The sequence below is a fragment of the Ambystoma mexicanum genome, chromosome 3q (assembly GCF_040938575.1).
Source record: "Ambystoma mexicanum isolate Mex_15411 chromosome 3q, UKY_AmexF1_1, whole genome shotgun sequence".
Taxonomy (NCBI): domain Eukaryota; kingdom Metazoa; phylum Chordata; class Amphibia; order Caudata; family Ambystomatidae; genus Ambystoma; species Ambystoma mexicanum.
In genome coordinates, this window is record NC_090926.1 from 464,807,951 (window position 1) to 464,833,321 (window position 25,371).

The window sequence follows — 25,371 nt, forward strand, 5'->3', positions numbered from 1 at the left end:
GACCAATCACGACTGTACCTTTTCTCCTAAAAATCTTGGATAAAGTTGCTTACGTACAAATCCAGAAACACCTGGAAGTACACCATCTATTAGGAGCTAGACAATCAGGCTTCAGTCCCCAATACGGAACCGAGACAGCCCTCATCGACCTTAAGACCCAAGTCGATGAGCTCAGAGATAACAGTAAAGCCGCCTTACTCCTCCTCCTAGACCTCTCGGCTGCATTCGACCTGGTCGACCATACCATCCTATGCAACCACCTTAACACAGCCGCTCACTTCTCTGATGAAGCAATTACCTGGATCAGATCCTTCCTAAATGGCAGAACTATGAGGGTTTTTTCGCCCACAGCAGCTGCAGACCCTATACCCATCACCTGCGGCGTGCCACAGGGCTCTTGCGTTTCGCCTACATTGTACAACTTTTTTACCAAGCCCCTTTTCGATGATCGGGATCATCTCGGTATCACCTACACCAATTAAGCAAATGATACCCAGATCCTCCTCCCGCTTTCTGGGGATTATGAAATGGATTTGGCCTTGGTGAATAGAGTGTACATCATCCAGGCATGGAGGGCCACACATGGACTATGCCTGAATGATGACAAAACCAAACTCATCATCCTGGGCACCACCTCTAGCCTAAAAAAACTAGTACCCGACTATTCCTCATTCATAATCGATGGGAACAGCAACAAAGTAGGACAAGAGGTAAAAACGTTGGGTTTTACCTAGACTCAAACCTCTCATTCACCAAACATGTTAATTCTTTAGCATCCTCCACGGCCTACTCGTGCAAACTGATGCTAAGCCATTTCTCTCCGATGCTAGTTGTACGACCTTGGCCAGAGCCCTCATCCTGTCTCGCCTGGACTACTGCAACACCCTCTATCTAGGGTCCACCAAAGCCATTACTAGAAAAATCCAAACCTTACAAAATAATGCCCATAGAGCGGCATTAGGCATCTCTAGAAGAGACCACATCAGTCCGGTCTAGGGCCTGAACTGGCGGCAAAGTAACAAGCTGTGGTGAATACTGAAGCAAATGTTATGCCCACAGGAAGTGACTACCATTGGTGAACACACCCGCTGTGGTTAACTGCATGGGTGTTACATATGAAAAAGATTCAGGGCTACGCTAATGTCGGGACTAGCTAGCCTTTTGGTTGTAGCCCCCGAGTTTCTGTGTAGGGCTACAATCAAAAGACCCTGGGCTATAGACCCCTCAGCCCCCCTTAGCAAAGCCTCTGGTGAGCTGAACCAAAAGGCCTAGACCTCGCCAGGCAGCCTGCAACCCAACAGGTCAAGGTTTACACAACAAAAATGAAATGAAGATAAGATTCATGAAATGTTTACTTTACTAAATAGTATTTATAGCCGCATCCGCTGGCTTTAGCACAGGCCATAAAGGGCTGTAAAAATACACATGTCAAAAATACATACTCAATATATAAAGTGCAGTGTGCGAGAAAGTGCACAAAAGTGCATCCCAATTTTAAAAATCCAGTGTGCAAAGAGTAGCCATCACCTCCTAATCAATGAGGATAAGAAGCACTCCAAATGGACAACCCCTCTATGCTACCCTCTTTGTACTACGTCAGTAGAATTTCTATTTTAAATGCTGTTATTTTTCCAGTTGCAAATGAATCACCAGTTTCACAAGCACTGTATTTTCATACTGTGCACAGTTTCCAAATACGCACAATTCTTGAATACCCTTAGTGGTCACAATACCAGTGAATGCCTAGATTTATAACACAATTCCGTCATACTCCCAGTTTCCTGTGGCACAGTTAGGTGGGATTTTCAAAACTACCATTGTGTTTTGAGAGCCCAAACTAGTAGATCAGCAGTATCCCTCCATCCCCCTCACACAGGCTTATACTGCAAGTCAATCCAATGCTGTGCAGCCCAGGAACAACATCAAGGTGGCGGAGGACGTCGGTGCCCAGGATCCAGCATTTTAGGCTTGTTAGGTGGTGGAGAGGCAGGCTCAGACAGGAGGTGACCTAGGACTGTTGGCTGTTTGGAGTCAGGGGGACAGGAGAAGGTGGGCAACCCTCAATTAAAAGTTGTCAGGGTGAGCAAATGAACTATGGTATAGGGGCTGGTCGTCCACTGATAGCAGGTGATGTCAGAAGCACTGAAAAGGACCTGCAGAAAGTTGGTGCATACAGATTCATTACAGATCCAACTGAGCAAGGACTTATCACACTTACTCTCTGGGTAGCATAGGCTGAGAAGTAAGACTTGAGAAAACAGGGGTTTGGTATGTAGATACAATTAACAACACTTAAGAGATAGCCTAGTTATTTATTGTTTTGCTTGTTAGGCGCTTATACAGGAAGTAAATACTGTTTCAAAGCACCGACAGGGCAACCGGGAGGGGACAAGGGGATGAGAGAATTAAAATACTTTTTTTTTTTATTAAATACATTGGCGGTGGGGGGAACCTACTATGCCCTGTGAGTGTTCAGAATGTGCAAGTGCAGAAGGAAGGGGTAATAGGATAGGTGATGGGGTGCTCACGAGAGAGCAACAGGTGAAGTGCAATGTAAGATCAGTGCGAGCCACCAGAGTGGAGGGTGAGCCGAGGCAAGTGCTGAAGATAGACAGAAGCTGGGCGATTCGGTGTGGGAAGGTCAACATGAGTAGTTTTAATAAGGTAAAAGCACCTATAGCACAAATAGGCTTAGAAAAAGAACAGGACTACACTCAATTCCTACACTCTGGGGTAGGGAGTTGGCCAGAACTCTACTGCCTATGGCCAGTCAGGGAAGCGTTAAGGGAGTGATCTTTGTTCCCACACAATCCCCAGAGTGTGAGGGGCAACATGGGTGGTATGTAACTCAGGCACTTTAATAGGATTCTTGAAATCACCACCCACAGAAGAAAGAATCGCTGGGCCACTCACCCACATTGTTGGTCCCGTTGCAAGAGGTCCAGGAGTAGCAAGAGGAATAGTTGATGTAGGTATTGTGTTTGCATTTGCTAAGCGTTTCCAATCTCCAAATTTGTATTTGTATTTCATTTTGTATAGCGCCGGTAGCCCGTGGGCATCAGGGCGCTTGCACTTACACTACATCAACATCAGACAAACATAAGATACGGAAGTTGCAGCCTAATAGTGACCCCGAAACCATCCTTTCCCCAGGCTCTTCATCTGAAGAGGTAAGTCTTCAGGTGCTTCCTGAAAGTGAGGTGGTTTACCTCTAACCTCAGCACTTCGGGAAGGCTGTTCCATAGTTTGGGGGCCATCACCAAGAAAGATCTGCCCAATCCAGATTTCAGCTTGAAATTAGGGACTGTCAGCAGACATTTACCCTCCGAGCGTAGGCTTCTCCTCGGTAAGTAAGGTACTAGGCTCTTTTTCATATAGACCGGCGCAGAGCCGTAGAAGCACTTGTGCACCAAGCAAAGGGCCTTGAACTTAATACGCTCTTCTACCCGGAGCCAGTGCAGTGATAGTCTATCTGCTGTGGTGTGATCTTTCTTCTTTAAGTTCTTAACAAGCCTGACCGCATTATTCTGGATCACTTGGCAGCTGGATAAGTCCTTGGAAGAAGCCCCCCAACAACAGAGCATTCCCATAGTCAAGCCGTGATAGAATAATGGCTCTGGCTATCGTGGCCATATTACCTTCGTTAAGGAACGGTTTGATAGCTTTCATTAATCTTAGGTAATACGCTGTGTTCTTTTGCAGGTAGCTGGTCTGGGCATGGGAGTCGACCGCGGAGTTAACCATCATACCCAGTGTTTTCACTGTGGGGGCCACCAAAATGGTGGCATTTTTAATTAGAAAAGAATTGTACTCAGGCCCCAAGCTTGCCAACTGGCGGCTTGAACCGAACAGCAACAATTCGGTTTTCGAGTCATTCAGGCACATCCAGTTTGCCTGCATCCAGTCGTCTATTGTCATGTAAATCCTGGCAATCAGTTCACTGTCGATAGCGTGGTTTCTGCCCCCCAGTTCCAATATGAGTTGAGTATCGTCCGCGTAATTCGTGAACGACACACCTGCTTCCACCAGTAAGCTGCACAAAGTGAGCATATATATATTAAACAACATGGGAGATAAACTAGCACCCTGGGGAACTCCAAAAAGGATGTCACAGGGATCAGAGAAACTGTTACCCCAGTGGACTCTAGCTTGGCGGTTTGATAGAAAAGACAAAAGCCAGTCCAGGGCTCTTTCAGAGCACCCCACGTTTTCTCTAAGTGCCTTGACGAGTAGATGATGGTCCACTAGGTCGAAAGCGGCACTTAGATCAAGGAGCATTAACAACCCTATCTTGTTCTTGTCAATCAAACTCCGCATCCGATTCTGCAGGTCCAGCATGGCTGTCTCGGTGCTGTGAGACGCCCTAAAGCCAGACTGTTGCTGATGCAGAACTTCCTGGTTCTCTACAAAATGTTGGAGTTGCTGTGTTGCAGCCTTGTCTAGGAGTTTGAGTATGAAGTTCGAATTAGTTATCGGACGAAGGTTAGCTGGATCCTTAGGATCCAAGCCCGCTTTCTTTACAAGCGGTGTGATGGTGACCTTCAGATCTCTAGGAATTGTGCCCTCTTTGAAAGATGCATTCACTATTCTCCGAAAGACCGGAGCAAAGATGTCATTATGTTGGAGGATGATACTTGGGGGTAGAATGTTTTCTGCACAGGTAGTAGGATTCATATTATTCAGCAGCTCGAGCATGTCAGCCTCCGAAATGGGGTCAAATTTAAAACGCTGTTCTCTAACAGTTGCCCTCATTTGTGTGGGTGGCACATCCTGTTTAACAGAGGATCTAGCCTTAATAATATTTTGTCTGGCTTTTTCGGTTTTAGCTTGGAAAGCATTTAGGACCGTATTACAATCTGCCTCTGTGGGCGTAAAAGGAGGAGTGAGGGACGCAGGTTTATCAATACTCTTCAGAATATTGAAGAGTTTGCTGGTCTTGTTGTCTGCATGCTCTATTTCAGAGTTGAAAAATTCAGCCTTGGCTTTCTTAATTTTGTCCCTATATTCCTTGTCTTTACTTTTCCATTCATTTTTGCTGACCTCAGATTTGTCGAAGGACCATTTCCTTTCCAATGACCGTTTTTCCTTCTTCAGAGAATGGAGCTCAGGTGTAAACCATGCTTGGCTGTTGTTGTTTTTTCTAACAGACCTTGTGGTGAGGGGTGCTTCAGACTCCACCAGCTTGAAAAGGTGCATGTTATATTTGACTAAAAGAGTATCACATGTGTCGTGATCCTGAAAGGAACTCAGTATTTTGTCAATGCATATCTTTAACTGTGACTTATTTAACTTTTTGAAGTTTCTAGTAGTTTTTTTAATATGCGGGTTGTGCTTATGTACATGAGAAGGCAATTTAACGTGAGCCGATATCAGGAAGTGATCACTCCAGATACATGGTGTGGTTCTGCAATCTTGCAGAGATATGTTATATCCACACAACCAATCTAACTGGTTCCCCTGAGGGGTAGTGGGATCCTTGTTGAGTACATTAAAATCTAGGTTGTTCAGTGCTTTTTCCAGAGCAATGGCTCCTTTGTCTTTCTTGTTCCCTCTCCATAGATTCAGGTCTCCCATGATGACCGTCGATACGTTAACAGATCTTAGCGTGTTAAGGTATGAGCAGAGTTCCAGTGAGAAGTCAGAGACAAGTGCCGGTGGTCTGTATATAGCTATTAGATTAAGGCAATTATTAGGTGAGAACACCAATTTCAAGTGCAAAGCTTCGCATCCACTGAATTCCAGTTTCACTTTAAAAAGTTTAAGACTATTTTTTGCAATAATTGCCACCCCACCTCCCCTGCCTTGTAATCTATTGTCAAAATAAATAGTATAATCATCTGGTATGGCCTGCTCGCAGGCAGGCCCCACTGGGTCTTTGAGCCAAGTTTCGGTTACACAGAAGATGTCAAAATTGTTGGAGCTAATCATGTCATTAATGTCCGTCGCATGTTTAGATAGGGAGCGTGTATTAAGTAAGCCAATATTAATGTCCATGAATTTCCTGGAACCCCCCTGAGATGGTTCTGTATTGATTCTACCTTCCATCTCGTTATTTGTAGCCCCCACCCTTTCATGCGATCTTGTTTGCATATGCAGGAAGAGGCCTTCCTTAACTTGCGGAGGTTTTTAGAATATACCAGTGACAACACTTAGCCTATGTTGCTTCCAAGGTTATGTGACAAATATATATAGCAGGTAGGAATCCCCTATGGACCCTGTCTACTAAACGGTGAATCCACCCTGTGGAATCACGATGTGGAATGACTGACCAAATGGGGTAATGTAGCTTACCTCCGAACGCCGACACGTCCGGCCAGACCGGCACAGACCGGCTTGCCCCCTTCGCGCCGGCGCGTTCGCGCCGGGTTTCTGATTATGTTACAGCTAAAACTACAAGGCTGCTGGGAGATGTAGTCTGCTTCCCAGTCAGCACAGCAAGTTCCTGATAAAGAGAACCCAGTTCCCTACTGCAGCGCACTTGTGTGAAATACAATAAAAGTGATTTACAAGCGAGCCAAAAAGCAGCTGACTATTCAAGATAAGGATTAAGGTAAAAGTTAAAATGCAGTAACGACGGATTACGACAGGCGGAGGCGGCGCTTTGGGCTCAAATATTTATTAAGGATACCTGAAAGTACTGCAAGCAGAGTTGGACTTTATACTCCGGCCAGACCGGCACAGACCGGCTTGCCCCCTTCGCGCCGGCGCGTTCGCGCCGGGTTTCTGATTATGTTACAGCTAAAACTACAAGGCTGCTGGGAGATGTAGTCTGCTTCCCAGTCAGCACAGCAAGTTCCTGATAAAGAGAACCCAGTTCCCTACTGCAGCGCACTTGTGTGAAATACAATAAAAGTGATTTACAAGCGAGCCAAAAAGCAGCTGACAAATCAGATGCCATTCCAGAAGACCCTCAGCTGGCCTGAACACCAGATCTTGGAAGATGACCAGTGCTTTTCCAATGATGAAGGAAGACCCCAGCACATGGCAGCAGAGGCCAGGTGGTGAAGAAACCGTGTTCAGGGGTCAGCAAGTTCAGGAGATGACAGGGATAGAACAGATGAGTCTCCACATAGGCCCACTCTTCCAGGTGAGGAGCAGATGCTGCTTGCGACGAGGTTCCTGGGCCACAAGCTGAAGATCTGCCAAGTTCCAACTCTGGACGATGCCTGCTGCACTAACAGTAATTCAGAAGATGGTCTGCCTCAGGAGGTTCCAGAGACACTTGCAAAGTTTGCCAAAGGCAGGAAGGATTGCAGGACAGTCTAGGGGAGGAAGGCACCAAAGATTTCTCAGTCACAGGAGATTAAACAGAGGATCCCCAGTGATTGGCTTGGGCAATGTTGGTTGCTTCTGCTGCAGTCCTCTGGGCTTTCTTATTATTGTCATCTCTCTTTGGATTCTTGGTTCCAGTGGGTGATCTCCAAAATGGTTCAAGAGACTCTTTTCTAATCCAACACGTAGGCAAGGCGGCTACCTTAGTCCTCCAATCACAGAGAGCCAGCAACCCCACATCTGCCCAGCAACAAACATCCACTGAGAAAAAAAGATGTGGATTAGGACCACAACGCCTCAATTCAGTTTGAACCAGTATCAGTCACAAAAAGCACTGATCGGGACTGCAAGGCTGGATCCTGTAAAACTGCATACCCTTATGTGGAGGATTCTGGCCTGAGGGCTGGAAGATGGCCAAAAGACATGTGTGAAGTAGCCATTTTGAGTATATGGTACTACAAATGGCATTATCTCAGTAAAAATGATGCTGCATCAGAATAATTTGAAAAATACAGTTTGCTGCCATCAGCTTCCATAGGCACATCACCAAGGCATAAATATTTTGCCAGACAAAAAGAAAAACTAACAACGTGCCCCTGTAATACTGCACTTGAGGTGATGTGTTGGAAGATGAAAACACAGAAAAATGCAAAGAGAGGGGAAAACCCTCCCTGCACAGGCAGCCTTAGAGATTGACCAGTACCCCAAAAAACATGTTTTGAGCAAGCGAGTGAGGCTAAAAAGGCCTCACTCACACAAATAGCCAAAATACTAAAAAGGACGGATGTGCTGAAGGTTCCATTTAAATCAATTGGGGGAAAGTTGGAAAAAACGAATTTCACTAACATTTTTTGTGCACTCCAAAAAAGTGATCACACTAATATTATACCCCCATTTTTCTTTAAACAATTCAAGTAAATTCCAAGTTTGGAAATCCCAGTATATTCTCATTTGGCACAGTACCAGTACAATACCAGTTTGAAAATCTAAAGAATACACATACACGTGATAGTCCCATTTCGACATCGACACTTTGAACAATTTCATTATATTCCAAGTGTGCCTATAAAAGTATGCATTTCCAAATTGTACAGGTGATAGGAAAGTGCATTGGGTTAAACGCTTGCTGCTGAGATCTGTGTGTTCTGCAGGTCACAGGTTCAAAACCTGGCAAGACTAACTCAGCATTCCATCATTCCGAGGACATTAAATGAGTACCAACTACAGTTGAGTAATCATTTTATATAAAAATGTACTTTGTATAGTGCTTTGGAAAAAAGTCATATATAAATTATTATCCAGTGCCGGGAATATCCCGATTTAACTAACTCGGTATGCTATCAATAGGACTACCCCAGTATGCTCCAGTTTGACCACCATGGTATCATACCAATCCACACAAACCCAGTAGATCCATACTTGGACCTCTGTTTCACAACCTCAATAACCCCCCCTCCCCAACAACCAGAGCACACTCCCAATTGACATCGCCATACATTATTTTGTTATTGTGCCATGATGCATTATACAACCTTCCACCACCCCAAAAAACAAGAACTCTTAGTTTATACAAATATCACAGAATACTAAAAAATATATTATAAATAAAAAAGAAATCAATTTCTCTAAAAAGAATGCAAAAAGGCATTAATGTCTCCATAGCATTTTTCCCAAAACACATTTTGCAGCAATCATCAATGATATTTATCCATCATTAAGTAGACACAGCTAAAACAACTGGATTACTTAAGTAGCAAAACAGTTTTGGCAATTTTCCCTCCTTAGTTCTATGGACCCCTAAGCCTTCAGATCTGGACCCCTTTTTATAAATTGGCACTACGTGATCCACCTGCCAAGAGTCAGGAAAGCGCTTACTCTCCACCACATTCCTAAACAAGGAAGTCAGCATCCTGGACCAAAGACGAGGATTGCTGCGAGTAACAAGATGAGAAAGTTTATTTGGACCAGGGGCCCTTAAATGTACTAATCTTACTGACGATTTCTAAAATGGTCTCCTGGTCAACTTCTAGTTGCGAATCATCATTTATTTTGCAAATTCGAACTTTAATTTAGGAATATCTTTGGTAAAAGCAGCTTCAAAGTGAGGGACTCACTCAGGCGTGGAAACAGCATTATTTTGAATTGCAGACTGGGAGAGCATTTGATATATGATGTGATATTTATAATGCGCCTATAAACAATGTGTCTCAAGGTGCAACAAGGCAAGGAGAAGGAGGCAAGGGAGGACAAGACTAACAATCTTACTAGGCCTAGTATCATTTAGATCATGCAAGTGCGCAGACAAGAAGTCCAGGGGAGATGGTACAGTGAGACATGCACCCAGAGCAGCAGGGCCCTAAGTTATAATACGATAGGTTATTTATAACACTTAATACCCAGAGGTTTTTAAGCGCAGACCCGGGAATCGAACCTCTGGAGCTCCATGTCGTCTTGCTTCCAAGGCGAGCACGTTGCCCCAGAGCTATCCTCCTGAGTTAAGTGCAAGGAAGGCTGGGACTCCAAGGGGAACCACAACCCGGTAGTGCAAAGGACGACAGGGGGCAGTGCAGGAAAGCCAGCAGGCAAGTGGGGGAGGAAAGGGATGGGGGGGGAAAAGGGGAAGAGTGGACAGGTGAGGCCTGGTGTCCAGTAAGGCTCAGAGGAATACCAAGCAGCCAGTCAGAAGAACAGTGCAGGAGCAAGGCAAGGTTAGCAGAGGAGAGGAAGAGAGAAAGAAGAGGAGAAAAGGAAGGTCTTGAGGAGCTTCTGGAACTTTTGGAGATGCGGCTCAAGGCGAAGAGAGGCAGGGAGGCCATTCCAGAGGGAGGCACCTGCAGAGGAGAGAGATCTACCTCCCAATCTCTGCTTGGAGAAGCAACTCACCTGCAGAGAATTAGAGGTAGACGAGCGGAGGGCTCTACTAGGAAGGTACTTGGAAAGAGAGTTGGAGATAGCGAGGGCCCTGGCCCCAGAAAGCCTTGTGGACGATGCAGAGGGATTTGAACTTGATCCTTGCAGCCACCGGGGAGCCAGTGGAGATTTCAGGGCCATAGAGATGCAGTCCCTGGGCTTAAGGCCAAGGATACATTTTGCGGTCCTGTTCTTGATGAGTTGTAAAGGGCGACGAGTAGAGTTAGGCAGACTGAGAAATGTTGCTCTAATCTGGGAGTCTGCATCCCTCCCTTTTGTAACCCTGGGACGAGTCCTGAAGCATGAGAAAGAGTGCGTCAACCTGAAGAAAATGAAAGCTCTAATGCTGCATCTTTCCAAGACCAGTGCTTTCTCCCCATAACCCTATGGGTACAGTTGGGTTGCAAGCCTCAAGGATCCCCTGTTTTCACAGAATATTTTGCTGCTCTCCCCTATGATAACTTGGCAATGAACACACTGATCACCAGTAATAGATAGCATCTAAGGCCTGCCATTACAAAAGCCAAACAATATTTAACAGTGACCAAGAATCAGTCAAAGCCAAAGCCGCTGGGTGCCAAATGCATTTGCCTAGTATCGTACCTTAAGCAGTTCACCATATACCGTGGCGTAGCATAATCTTTAGTGGTTCTGCAGTCATCCTGCTCACCTGCAGAAGTTTGTCACTTCCACAGAAGGCACTGCTGTACAACTGGAGACTAGGACTGTCGTTTGTTGAACTTTGGCTTTGAGAAGTTGAAATTTTTCAAAGCCAGCGGTCAGTAACAGACCTTTTGGACAGGGCCCATCTTTAATGTTGGGGTTGCACTTAACATTTGCGACTACGGCAGTATCAGAGCCAGGGAAATCTTGTGCGTACCTCTTTGGGTCAGTTCCTCTGACTCCCCTGAACACATAGAAACCATCCTTATATCTTCCGGTCTGCACAGTGCACTTAGAGTCCGATAGTGCCTGTATAATTCCTATTTGACAAACTGCCTAGTTTCAATTGTCCATTAAACTAAGAGTTTCAGAATACCAGTATAGTCCCAGTTTGACAGTTTGTTTACTCAGTTTCCAGGAAATCCCACTTTGATAAGCAAAGCATATACCAGCTTGTCCACAAATATATTCCCAGTTGGCACAACCAATATATTTTGGTTTACACCATTCCAGTATATTAACTATTTTACAACCTAGTGTGCAGAATATGAGTAGACTTTTAGACAATTACAGTACCTCTGAGTTTGCAAAATCTCAGAATGTTCCAAGCCTATAAAATGCTAGTATAGTAACTGAGTGGCAATACCAGTATAGACCCAGTTTCACAATTGAAATTAGTACAATTGTTAGCATATTCTCCATTTGTTTGACCATCCAAGTTTGTTCCCAACAGTACAGTCTACTCCCAGCATGATAGATACTGGGATTGTGGATGTTTACTTGTATACTCCCAATTTTGAAAATGCTAATATGATCCCAGTTTGCACATTTTAAGTCCCCTCCTTATTATACAATATTAGTATATTTCTAGTTTGCGTATTTTCAGTACATTTCTACCCTGACAACCCCATTATAATAACGTCTGTGCATGCTAGCAGTTTTAGATCTAGTTTGCAGAATTCCAGTTTATCCCCAGATCACGGTTACGTAACTGGAGCATACACCAAGTAGACATTCAGTCTGGTCAATTCCTGCATGCACAATCTTTGTAAAATCTCTATATACTGCAAATTTGGCTTCCCTGATACATTCCCAGTTTGTACAATTTGGAATATGTTGCTATATACGCAATCACACTATTTTCCTGTTCTGTTTGGTATACCGATACACATTTTCAAAATGCTCCCAGTTTACCATTACACAATTCCAGCATACACTCAGACTGCAAACTCCAAGTAAATATCCAGTCTGGATGATCTCTGTATACAACCAGTAATACAAACCTAGCACGCACACATTTTTCAAAAACACAAAAATACAGTATGGCAGCACCAGTATAATTCCAGATTGCAATAACGCAACATATTTCAAATGCGATTGTTGAAATGGATTGCCAAAATGAACCATGGGGGTGGATTTTGTGAGGCCAACCTATCATGGTGAACAGGAAAAACACTGAAGTCTATCCAAACCCAATCAAGGTAGGTAGCAAAGCGAGAAGACTTAGACTCAGGAGGGGTGTGAGCGTGGTCTAGGACTACAATGAGACACACAGAGCACACTGATAATTCCAGTTAGACAGGTAAGTACAAAAATATACAATGATTTATTGGGCCTTCAAAATACACTTTAAGCAATGCGTTCACCCTTATGAGAGAATAGAAAAGCATTAGATTCAAAACCAGTGCAATACAAGTAAGTAATGAGATTCAGAAAACACAGTAGGAACACTTAAGAGCAACACTAGAAGAGTTCCCCAATAGTTAGTAAGTCCATCCCGGAGATGGATTGGGGGCCTAGTGCCCTAAAGTCATCAGTTCAACAATGTATACTTTTCAGGTAGGATTACGATTGGATTTGGACTACGTCAGTAGTTGCGATTCAGAAATCCAAAAGGTGGGAAAAGTTCAGGTAAGTAGATTCCCTCAGTCCAACTACACTAAGGAAGGCTTATGGGGGATCCTCGGCTAGAACCCCAAAGGATACTAAGTGAATAAAACGTTTTTTAAAAATAGTTTTTTTCAATGACTGATTTGGATCCGAGCGGTCTTTCTAAATTGAGCCGTCAGCCCCTGAGACGCACACGAGTGCACGCAGGGGCTGACGGTATGACGGGCTGGAAGACGGGTGGTGCGTGTGCCCGAGTTAAGTGTTGCCTGAATATTTTTGTGAGTGTGTGCATGCATGTGATTATTGTTTGTGGAATAAATGGAAGTGTGTGTGTGTGTTTGACTGCATGTTAGTGTGTCTGTGGTGGGAGGTGGGACGGGAGAAAGACTTTTGGTGGGGAAGGGGGCAGAGTGGAAGGAAAGGGGGATAGGAGGGAGAAACCCCCTGATTGACCAACAAACCCACCAGTGTTGGAGGGGTTGGATTGGTGATCTGGTTTTGAGCTTGTGAGGTGGGGCGGGGGGAGTAGAATGTGATAAATGAGCATTTTGAAGACCAAGATACCCTCTGGAGGAAAGGGGGGGGGGGGGGAGAAACAGGTATGTTACTGTACCCGCTTACTCCAAAGACACTTCAGAGGTTCTGTCGAGGGGGGCCCAGATGTCGTGGGTGCAGAGGTCACTTTCGGACAAGGGATTTAGTTTTTCCGGCACGGTACCTGAATCATGGTTCCAGGAACTGTTCAGCTGACCACCCTAGCGACGAAAGGAAGACGACTGCTGCGAAGCAGGCGACCCCAGGAGACCTCCAGCAAAGTAGATGGATTGCAACACGAGTCACAAGGGTCAGGTGGCGATAGGCAATGGCAATCTTCTGTTAGTAAACAAAGAGGCAGGTCCTGCATGAATTCCGTTGGAGCTACAAGGCTAAAAATGCAGTAACAGGCATCTTGTAGCTAAAGGTGAAGATCCTCCAAGTTCCAAGGATGCCCTCAAAACGGTGATGACTACAGCAAGGTAACAGAGGATAGAGCTGGTCAGTCCACTGGTGTGGTCCAGGCACACTTCCAAATGCTCAGCAGGCACGGGTTAGGATTGGTTGTTCCCAACAATCCAGGGGTTGAAGCACGACAAGGACCTTCTTGAGATGTAGACAGAGCAGCAGGGCTTCACAAGCACTTGGACGGAGGTGATGCTGGTCAACTGCAACGGTTGTCCTCAGATTGTCAGCAGGCTATGCTTCTTTGCAGGGTTCTTGGCTTCAGAGATGATCTGTCAAATGGCTTCAGGAGTCCTGGATAGCCACTGGCCGCCCACTCTGCCCAGCAAGAGAATCCATGTGATCTGTATGTGGACTTGCACCAGACAGTCCTAGCCCCCACATCAGCCCACACAGACTGCCACTAGTCCGGGAAAACAGAAGCTTTCCCCTGGAAAGGGCTTTGCATATATGGTAATTCTAGACCGGAGAGGGCAGGAAGAAGGGCAAAGTACTGTGAGAAACCTGAGGGTATTCTCCCAAGTAGATCCTGAGATTCCCTTATTCAGGTGGACAGGAAAGGGCTGGCGCTCTCCGATCTCAAAACTGGGGGTGGACGAGTGAGGGAGGATCCCGTGAGTAGGGGAACCCGGGGTTATACTCGGGGGGGGGGGAATGCCCGAGGTGAGACGTGGTATTACAAAAGGGGAAGAGGACGAAGTCCCTGAGGCTTTTATAGGCTGTTCCAAGTCAACCTCTCTTCCACCCACTGAATCTCCCTTACCGGAATCAAACAACCCCTCTGAATCTGGTAAACCTATTAGGAACCCTAGCCCATTGCCGTGAGAAACTAAATCTCCCAGAATCCCTATTTTCCAGTAACCTACCCGAGTACTCCCAGTCATTCTTCTCCCCGTCCCTCTGATTATCATTTCCTGGACTCCCAGTCTGCTTTGACAAAACACTACAGTTTCCACAATCCCCCTATTCATTTCACAACAATAATTCTGGTCATTCCCTTGTCAGACCTCCAAACTATTATTTTACTGATTTTTCCCCATTCATTTCAAACACCCTACCATTCTAACCCTTCCAAGTTTACCAACCCCCCCAGGCCGAGGGTTAATTAGGAGGTAGAAAGAATCCCCTTTCTTCAGTATATGGCCCAGGTATTGAACCCAAGGAAAGAAATACTTCTACATTTTACCACAAGGTCCTGTCCCGCTAATAAGGTCAGGCAGAGTCAGGCACCACACACCTGACCTTCATTTCTCTGCCCCATAGGGATAAAAGGCAGAGCACGCTTTGAGGAAGGCCTAATGCACGAGGAAGCAGCCATTCTGGGACGGCAGTACAAGTGGAGGGGACCGGAAAGGATGACCAGGAGGGAATTGCCCTTGCCCTTTTCAACCCAGACCCACGAAGCCTCAGAGAAACGAAACAGAAGACCAGGAATCGCCGCTGGTGAGTGGTGTGACAGATGTCAGCGGTACATGGGACACTCACGCACTGATAGCCATGGCCGGGAGAAGCGGTTGCCATTGAGGTACTGTCCTTGACTCCAGCAGCAAAAGAGAAGCTAGCGAGTTGAGTCTGAGGAAACTGATAAAGGACTAGACTGTCAGGCTCAAGGTTGCAGGGGCAACATGGTATATGAAGAAAGATAATAGACAAGAGGTCTTTTGTAAGTGAAGTTGGTACCAGAAACAGAGTGGTCCAGCTCCACATGGGTTCCCATTCGAAGGGCTCTGGCTGGTAACCCGCTTCTGAACTGAGGGAAGGAACTTTATTGCAAATACAAGTACCAAGAGGCCCTAGGGGAGGCTGGCGTGAAGTGTCAAAGTGGTCATATGAGAGTCAAGCCAAAACCCATGCACACTCCAAAGTCTTCGACACGTTGTGGAAGCAAAGTGAACTGTATTACAGGGTCAAATGTGAACCCGACTGAGGGATGCCCACAAATTCATAAGTGACGATAGAACTGTGTGAAGCCTGACTGGGGGCTAAGACCCGGACTTAGGAAAAGGGAAGACCCAATGCGTCTCAAATTACTTTTTGTTGAACTGTGAACCGTGGCAAGTGTGACAGAGGGATGCCGAGAGAAAGCTAGGGGAAGTGAATCCCGTATTTGTAAGAAAACCAAGTGAACTGTGTGATAAGGGCAAATGTGAACCCGACTGAGGGATGCCTGCAAATTGGGGTGAATTGTAGCACACATCGGAAACATTGTGACGACAAGCGTGAACCCAACTGAGGGATGTCCACAGTGAAGTTGTTGGTCTGAGCCCGACAGTGCGAGGCTAACGTTGAGGGAAGGATTGGAACCCGCCTGAGGGGGATCCTATGGTGAAGAGTAATCACCCGACATGAAGGTTAAGGAACTTTGTGTTTTGCTGTATTTAACATATCAGGCCCTCTGAAGCAAGAGACTTTGCACGAAAGAGACTTGGGCACAGAAGGCCCTGATATTGAGGAAAGGAACTGTAACCTCGAGTCGGAGAAGGCCAGGAGTGCGCCGTGCTCAAGAATCCCACCTTTTCCTGTGCTAAAAACTTGGGGAAGGGAGACCCCGGCATAAAATCCTGACTTATCATTTTGTGAACACTTTTCTTGTGAACATTATCCCACACTACTTTTGTAGCATAGCGGTAAGGATTGGTAATACTTAATTTTTTAGTATAGGCCCTTTTTATTTGGATAAGACTCCACTTAGACTATTATGATTTGATGGTTGTAGCTTGCTCCCATCTTAGATTTAGGTTAGGTATTTATCTCATCCATTTTTTACAGTTTAATAAACACCCTTGAACTGTGATCACTTGTGTCCGTCTTACTTTGATACCATGCCTTCCTTACAGTACAACATGGCCAGGGAAAATCTCATGGCACAGCCATTTCAGAGTATACGGTACTCTTTGTGGCATTATGCGGTAAAATGCAAATGTGCAAACGTAAAAAGTCAAAAAATACAGTCACAAAATGTCAGCTGCCACCAGCCCATCATGGACACATTGCATTTGTAACCACAAAATTATAAAAGGAAAAAGTTATGATACAAAGTATCCTAAACACACTTTAAAAATACAAAAAATCCACAAACGGATATATAGTCCCCCAGTATGGACAGTCTTGTAGACCGATTGGTTTCCCCCATAAGAATGTGCATAAAGCAAGGGAAATAAAGCAGAATGCTTTACTTGCCTTCAAAAAGTCAGGTAATCAGTAAAACTAAAGCACCAAAAAGGTACCCAAAAGAAGTCTATGGGAGAAAAGCAGGCGAAAGAAAATCTTTTCTAACAGCTCGGATTCCAGTTCTTCTAGTATGTTCAATATCCCATTATACATAGTTCCAGTATACACTTAGTTTACCATTACACAACACGCGAAAAAAAAAACTAGAAGAATGGGACTGGATGCAAAACATTGAAAAACGCATGAAACTAAAAACAAGCCTTCCATTAGGACTAGGAGAAATCAAATTACACAAGCCACCGAAATACCTACTAGACTGTCCTTCAAGATATCACAGGAACAGGTTTCTAAAATTCAGGCTAAATGCCCTAAACAAATCGAGAAATGCTCTGGATAAGAAAAAACAAAGATACCACAGACAATAAATGTCGATTCTGTGAATCGGGTGAAAGAGTCCCTCAAACATTTGGTACTTGAATGCATAGGCACAATTACCCAGCGGACCTTGCATTTGAATAGCTTCAAACCTCGGAACCATGACATGAATGATTGGTGGTCATATGTAAGTGCCGGCCATAACATCAAACTATCATGCAGGCTAATTGACTACTTAGCCATGATTCTCTGCGATACAACTTGTGATAGGAAAAATCAAAAGTCTAACCAATAGTGACCTAAACGTATCACCACCATAAAGAATAGACTGTGATCAAAGACTTGGGGGGGCGGGGGGGAATCGACGTGATGTGGAAGAGGTTTAATTGTAACAAAAGTTTGATATTGATTTATTGAACTGTAGTTTTCTTTTACAATAACATTTTTTTAAAAAATTACACAATTACAGTATGTTCCCAGTTTTCCAAATTCATATTTATGAAATCCGAGTTCCCAGTTTAGCACAGCTTATACACATTTTGACAATTCCAGTTGACTTTGAGGTTGCACAATCAGATTATATTGCCATTTTGCTCAATTCGATTGTGCTTCCATTGTGAATGCACTGAAAAAGCCTCAAATCAGACAAATATCATGCAGAGCAAGATGCTGCTGGAGAGCTCACGACTGAGCAGCTCAAAATGAACAGGCACAAAACGTTTCATTACAGCCCATACACCAAAAAGACATGGCTTTCAAAATACATAGTTCTGCAAGTGACAACAATTGCATCGTTAGTACCTGTGCCCAGGAGCAATTCCTCGTTGGGGCCTGGGGTGCACTTCATGTCCTGTTACATAGCTGGAAGGAATACATTCCTAAAAGACACTAAGTGGGTGGATTCTATCCACTATTTTGGAGTAATTCGCCTCCAAGAGACTTTGGCCATACAAACCCCAATTTACAAGGGGATTCCACATATGCCATAACAGCTTTACAAGGCCCAGGTAGTAGACCTAGCGGAAGGGTTCTAACTTGGGTTGATGCTGCCTTATTCTCGTCCATTAGGGAGCAAGACTTCGGCTCTAAAGATTCCATAGAGCTTAACCTGAAGCTCCATGATGGTAGTGAGGCCCTCTATATTAACTTGTATAACCGCCAAACTGGGGGCGGTGGGGATTTGGGGATTTTTTCCCCCCTTCTAGAAGACAGAATTGCTGCATGGAAATTAGGATGTAGGGGCTGTGTTAGGACAGTGGTTATGGGCAACTTTAATACTCAATATGAACCCCTGAATATCATGGAAGGAATCTCGGACGAGGAAGATACTATCTGGGGTGTATCCAAACTTCACTCTTGCAAACCCAAGAGACAGAACAGGAATATGGAAGAGGTAGCTAGCTTGATCATATGGGCCAATCTAAGGGCATGCAATGGCAGACTCCTGGGGGGATATGCCAGCAGGCATTACTTTTGATAGTGATGGTTGCCCAAGTAGGATCGATTATATTTTAGTCAACCTTGAGGAAGGATTTCTCTGTTGTATTAAGGCCAGAAAGCAAACATCCACTGATATTGGTGACTCATGAAGCATTAATGTGGGCGACCCGTAGGACCATAGCAGGATTTAGTAGTATTAGATCAATCTCAGATCATGCTAGAAGAACCATTAAATGGCCACGCCTGTATTTAGATGAAGTCATACCGAGGGCCTGTGGAGATATACTCAAGGACTAAGAGCACTTCTTCAATGGTGATCGGGGAATTAAAATCATGCATGAGCGATTCACTGGATTACTGGGACCCTTTTTTTTCCAAACCATGTAAGACGATCTTACGACATGCACAGGGCAGGGTGCCCTGGTATGATCGAGAGTGTCGTCGTCTCAAAAGTGTGTTGATCGAAAAAGCTAAAGTGGCCCATGAGGATGGTAGAGTGGCTCTACGTGAAGCTACGAGGAAATATTGATACATTATTACGTGCAAGAAATCAGATTGGGCAGAGCAGATTTGGAGCTCTATCCTCTCCGCCATTGAGAACGGCGACTCCTGTGAATTTTGTTCCATTATGGGGGCACAGTGCAAAACTCCTGGCGGTTTACTCCAGGGTTGCCTCTCAGAGACAACCTGGGTAGATCACTTCTCTGCACTTTTTCATGAAACCAGGGAACTCATGATGATTGGCCTGCAGGGAGAGGGGATTGTCAGATGGAGAATAACAGCAACATTACCCCGTTGTATTTACCTGCGCTGAAGTTGGTATTGCCCTCAAGGACCAAAAAGTGGGTAAAGCACCAGGGCCAGACAGAATCCCTGATGATTTTTATTCCCAGAAACCTGATGTTTGGATACTCAAACTGACAAAGCTGTTCAATTCAATGTTAGAACATGGTATGGTACCGGCTTCATGGGTTAAGGCTGAAAAAGTACCAGTGTTTAAAAAAGGTTCAAGGGACTTGCCGCACAATTACAGACCCATTTCCCTACTGGATGCCAGTGGGAAAGTTTTTGCTAGGGCTGTACATCATCATCTTGAGGCATGGGTCGAGGAAAGGGCTGTCTTTAACCATTTGCAAACAAGCTTCGTAGAGGGATAAGTACCATCAACCAAAGTCTGCAGCCTAGCCTATTTTGTATGAAATCCGTCGAATTAAGGAAAATGCTTCCTATGCTGTCTTAGTTGATCTGCGAATGTTAGCGACACAGTCCAGCATTTCCCACAGTTCACCTATGGGAAATTCTGTTAAGTCTTAACATACCACATCCCCTTCTAAAAGTCATCCAGGGTCTCTATTCCAGCAATGAGACATTGGTGAGATGGGGAATTGATGGCAGCACTACCTTGGCATTCTATATCGAGATGGGCATGCACCAAGGATGCATCTTGCCCCCCCCCCCCCCAAGTTATTCTATGTCTTTATCAATGGGGTTATTGAGAAGCTCCTAACATTATCAACAGATGCTCCAGCCCTGGCTGACAGCAAAATCCCAGTGTTCATGTTCGCCGGTGATGCCGTCCTCCTGTCCCTCACACTGATGGGCCTCAAAAAACATCTAATGAACTTCTCAGATTATTGCGATGTGAATGGGCTAACCATTAATACCTCAAAAACAAAAGCATTGATCTTCAGGGGCAGAAAGCAGAAGGAACATGTGCCATTGTCTTTAGAACTGCTTGGTGGAGCCATCAATCAAGTTGAGGAGTATGACTATCTGGGCCTGAGGGTTACAGCAAATTGCAACTGGGACAAGCAGTTGGCCACGGCTTGGGTCAACCTGGAGAGGTATAGTGGGGCATTGGCAAAGTTCACTAATGAATGTGTGAATGGAGCATTGCAGGGTTCTCTTCAGGCCTATAAAGCCCAAGCTAAGCAGACAGACATATATGGAGAAAAGCTATGGGGTCGCAAGGGGTGCCATACTTTGTCCATCATAGAAAATAGGCACTTGAAAAACACCCACGTATAGAATTCTATTCTAGGGCTAGGCCCCTGTACTATTGGACAAGGATTTGTACCTCTCCCCATTTAGTCAGCTATAGAGATGCGTCAGTGATTCGCTGTTGCAGCCAGGAGGGAAATCATTGCTCTGGTTTACTCATGTTAAAAGCAAATTGCACAAACTAGGGCTAGATGAGCTCTGGATTATTCTGGGGACCTTGAACAGTGATTGCAAGGCAGCCATTAGGAAATCCTACAAAATGAGAGTGGAGCAAGACCATCTGGCTACTGTCAGCAAATTCCCTATGTTGCTTTGTTACTGGTGCTTAAAGAGCTCTACTGAGTACGAGCTATACCTTGATTATGTAAGCTCCAAGTTTCCAAGAGCTCTGTATACCAAATTGCGATTTGGAACCCTCCCTCTTGGAGGTTTGCAATAAATGGAACCCAAGGGAGGTGGCTACTTACCCGTTCTGCAAAGACAAAATAGAGACAGATATTCACTTTGTTCTAATTTGTCCTCTTTATCGGTCGTAGCAGAAAAATGTTTTGGAGACCCCTCTTGAAGAAAAGATTGGTCAGGACCACAGCCAAAGCTTTGATACTTTGCTGTTGTTCTACTGACCTGTCAGCCGTATATTGCATCTCCAAATACCTCCAATGGGTTTGGCGTAAGAGGGGTAGAGTTTTGGTTCTATGATATTCATTGCTTGCGATTGAACGTTGATTAGTGCGACTTCATGTTACGCAAATGCTGCTGCTCATAGATTTTAGCATGAAAATGACAATACTTCTGCAATCAAACCCATCTTTAAGTACTACTAGTAGGAACATTTATTTTTATGATGCCTGGACACCATATTTGATAGAAATGTGCTTTTTAGAGGCTGTTCTGTCATGAAAACTCTTGCTGCCCATAGGCAAGTTTCCTTCAGCCGATGTTCTTCAACTTAAAAAAGGTAGACAAAGATCTTTCCGATTTCTATAAGATCATATGGTGTGTGTGGGGAGAAATGACCTGACTCTAAAATGCATTGAGTGCCACATCAACATCGCTTTTGCACCACTCCTTATTGAAAATCTGAAATGAACGGATATCTTTTACCTGATCACTGGCTTCATTGGCTTCGTCGTGCTTCGGTGCTTCCTCCATACTGGCCTCCTGCATGTGAAAATGGGAAGCCATTATTGTTTAACTTGTTTTTAGAGAGTGCTTAGGCCACTAAAAGATTCAGGAAAGGCACAAACAGTCTGCTCACAAACAATTTCAATGACCCTACACTAACAGCATAACAGTGAGGTTGTCTGCTTCCAGTGGAAAATTCAGTTTACGTGGCAAGGAAGCTTGAGACATGCAGACATTTATTTTATCTGTTCAATTTTGTTAACTGGGTTTCTCTAGTACCCTCCTCTGAGCCCTGTCAGAATATGTCCTAACCCCATGACCAGAAAAGCCAGCCAAATCCATAAACAATCTAAGGAAATTCGAGCAGGTTACCTCAGCACTGATAAACGTTCATCATACTATATACTTAAAAAAACATTTTTTTAAAAATAAACGTTAATGTATTCAACTACACAACCACATTCTCTAGGTCTCCTTGTGTGATTTAATCAACCAGCCACCCTACCTGGCTGGCCAACACTCAATTACAACAACATAAAAAGTGATGGATGGAAGGTTTTGAATAAATCGAAACCACTGGCATTGCTGTGGCCAATGTTCTACACCACCATTTTTTAACCCGACTGCGCCATTGCAAAAGGGGTCCCGCCATATGTAAATCCGTCAGGTACTGCCACAAATGGTAGCAGCACACCCTGAACTTCTTGGCCAGGTACCCTCTGAACGGAAACGAGCAACGCCAGACATGTTTCGGCATGGTTGGGTCTCCTCAGTGAGGTGCAGCTTGGTTCCCTACGGCGCAGCGAGCAGGGGGCACCCATCTGGGAAAACCCTCTCTCACATAGGGAGACAAACCAAAACCTTCCACCCATCACTTTTTTGGTTGTAAATTAATCTGAACCACTGGCATTGCTCTGGGCAACCTTCCACAGCACTTTTTAGCCCATCTGCACCATTGCCAAACTCTCAATTGCAGCAGAAGCCCTGGCAAAACTGAAAATCTCCCTAGTGCAAAAAAGATAGCCACACAAAATGGCCCTTTCAAGCTACAAACCAAAGCTCTAGAAAGTTCTCCTTTTGATTTCACCCCCTCTATATTGTGCAGGCCAGTGGTAAACTCCCTGTAGAACTCAGATTTAATGATGAATTTACCAGACTCTTGCATGTACACTCAATTACTCTGGTCAATTTCCATTAAAGACTTCTGTTCTAAAAGTGCCGATATTCGAATATTATTGTTTTTTCAGTAGACACCTGTGAATTTGTGAACAATTGTGGAGAGTATCATGAAGTCTTATTTTAATACCCATTTGTCCCATGTGTCATCACCCTATTACACCATTTCCTTTACTGTGTAGTGTTGCATTGTACCTCGAAACTAGATCCAGCGTGCAGAAAAACAATGTAAAAAACAGGGAGACCATGTAGAAAGTGTTTATAAATGCATTCATCTAAGCAGGTTCAAAGATGGCCTTGTAGTCAAGGAGATCGAGGCATCAAATAAGTAGTATACCTGTTCATTTTAAATCCTAGCATTATTCGAATACACCTAAAAAGCAGGGCCCTACCCCTTAATGCCACCTGCAATGCTCCATTTATGTCATCATCCATCAGCATCTGCACAATGTGCCACAAATACACAGGGGATCTCTTCAAATGTGTATCCTGACCCCGAGGGCCTAAAGATCAAAGTAAATTATTAATGTACATGAATTACTCAATTCAAGCAATATATGGACTAAAACTCCAATATCTGTTTAAAAAAAAAACATTTTGACTTCATTAAAAATACTCGTGTCAAAAAAAGGACCTTTTATTACTCCCTAAAATTCTCTTGAACTACCAACTTTCAAAGTCTTATCTGGAGTGCCGAGGACGTCCCAATTCACATCTGAGATGCCTGAACTTAAAGATACAACAAAGTAAATCTGAGGGATTCTCAGTATGAGGGGCCAGGAATTGCTCCTTTCTATAGATTGACAGCGTGGGAAATGGCACACACTATTATTAAGGAATCTTACTCTTTAGAAGTGGATGAAATGTTTTTAAACAGGGCTGTTAAAATCGCACCCACTTCAGATCGAAGCTGCACTGAGTGGTAGCCATGAAGAAGAAAGTTGTGGACAAGAATAAAAGGGAGCACCGAAATAGGGGGGTAGCAGTGAAAACGGAAGGCCTGCCTCATCAGGAGTTCCCCCAGGGCAGCTGGCTATGGGCCCAGTCAAAGGGCACTTCAATCGCCGGTTTGCCATGGGTGCCCCAGCCGGGCCAATACCACAAATCCTGTCGGCAACAACTAACAGGTAAGGGATGACGATATTGGTGCACAGCTTAAAACTTGCCACTGCCTTGAATCTAGTTGCATTGGAGTGTAGCCATTATTTAAAATCAAGCTTTGCTTGAATTGTGCCACTGCGCTTAAACTTTACCACAGTCTTAAATCTAGCTGCATTTTGAAATTTCGGTACTGCGTTGAATCTAGCTGCATTTTGAGTTCAGACACTGTTGAACCTAGTTGCTTTGTGAGATAGCCAATGTTTAAATCTAGCTGCAATTTGATCTTTGCCTCAGTCTTACATATAGCTGCGCTTTCAATTTTGCCACTACTTTAAAATCCAGCTGGGCGTGAATTTCGGCTCAGTGCTGAATCTAGCTGCATTTAATTGTAGCCATTGTTCAAATCCAGCTGCGCTTAGAATTGTGCCACTGTGTTTAATCTAGCTGCATTTTGAGCGTAGACACTGTTGAATCCAGTTGCATTTAAGTGTAGCTTTTGTTTAAAATCTAGCTGCGCCTTGAATTTCGCCATTGTGTTGATTCTAGTTGCATTTAAGTGTAGCTATTGTTTAAATCTAGCCACTATGCTTGAATTTTACCACCATCTTAAATCCATTTGCGCTTAGAATTTTCCCACTATTTTAATTCAGCTGAACTTTGAATTTCTACACTTTGTTAAAGCTAGCTGCATTTTGAGTTTTGCCACTGTGCTGAATCTAGGTGCACTGCGAGAGTAGCTACGATTTTAAACCTAGCTGCTCCTTGAATTTTGCCACTGAGCTCAATCTAGTGCATTGCGAGTATAGGCACTGTTTTAATTCAGCTGCGCCTTGAGTTTTGCCAGTGTGCTGGATCTAGTCGCAGTGCGAGTGCAGCCACATGTTTTGCCACCATCTTGAAACTAGCTGCCCCCTGAATACTGCCACTGCCCTAATCTATCTGCATTCTGTATGCACCCACTACCTTTAATTCAGCCACGCTTTGCATAGCACCAACATCTTTAATCTAGCTGCCTTTGAGTGTGCTGATAGTGGTGCAGGTCCATAATTGCTAATCTACCTGTCAGAGGCAATGAACTATCCATCATACCAAGCAGCTCCATTGTTAGAGGGGTCTATGGCGCAACACAAACCTGGCCAAGCCCTCTCCATGCCCATTCCCTCCTCTGCACCCTCCACACGTCCAGCCCTAAGGAATAATACTCCTCGTCTCACCCACCACCCCAACACCACCCTCACAGACTGCCCC

The 25,371-nt window shown here is 44.5% G+C and overlaps 1 protein-coding gene across 8 annotated transcripts in view; it reads right to left on the reverse strand.

The window, feature by feature from the left end:
• The window catches only part of WDR55 (WD repeat domain 55), a 415,882-nt gene that overhangs the window by 267,578 nt on the left and 122,933 nt on the right, over nucleotides 1-25,371 (reverse strand). For 6 of the 8 annotated variants that reach the window (XM_069654220.1, XM_069654223.1, XM_069654224.1 and 3 more), the window contains one exon: nucleotides 21,826-21,882. The exons of the other annotated variants lie outside the window; for them this stretch is intronic. In XM_069654220.1, the coding sequence (XP_069510321.1) occupies nucleotides 21,826-21,882 (57 nt within the window). The remainder of the gene's footprint in view (nucleotides 1-21,825; nucleotides 21,883-25,371) is intronic. 8 annotated transcript variants of the gene reach the window in all.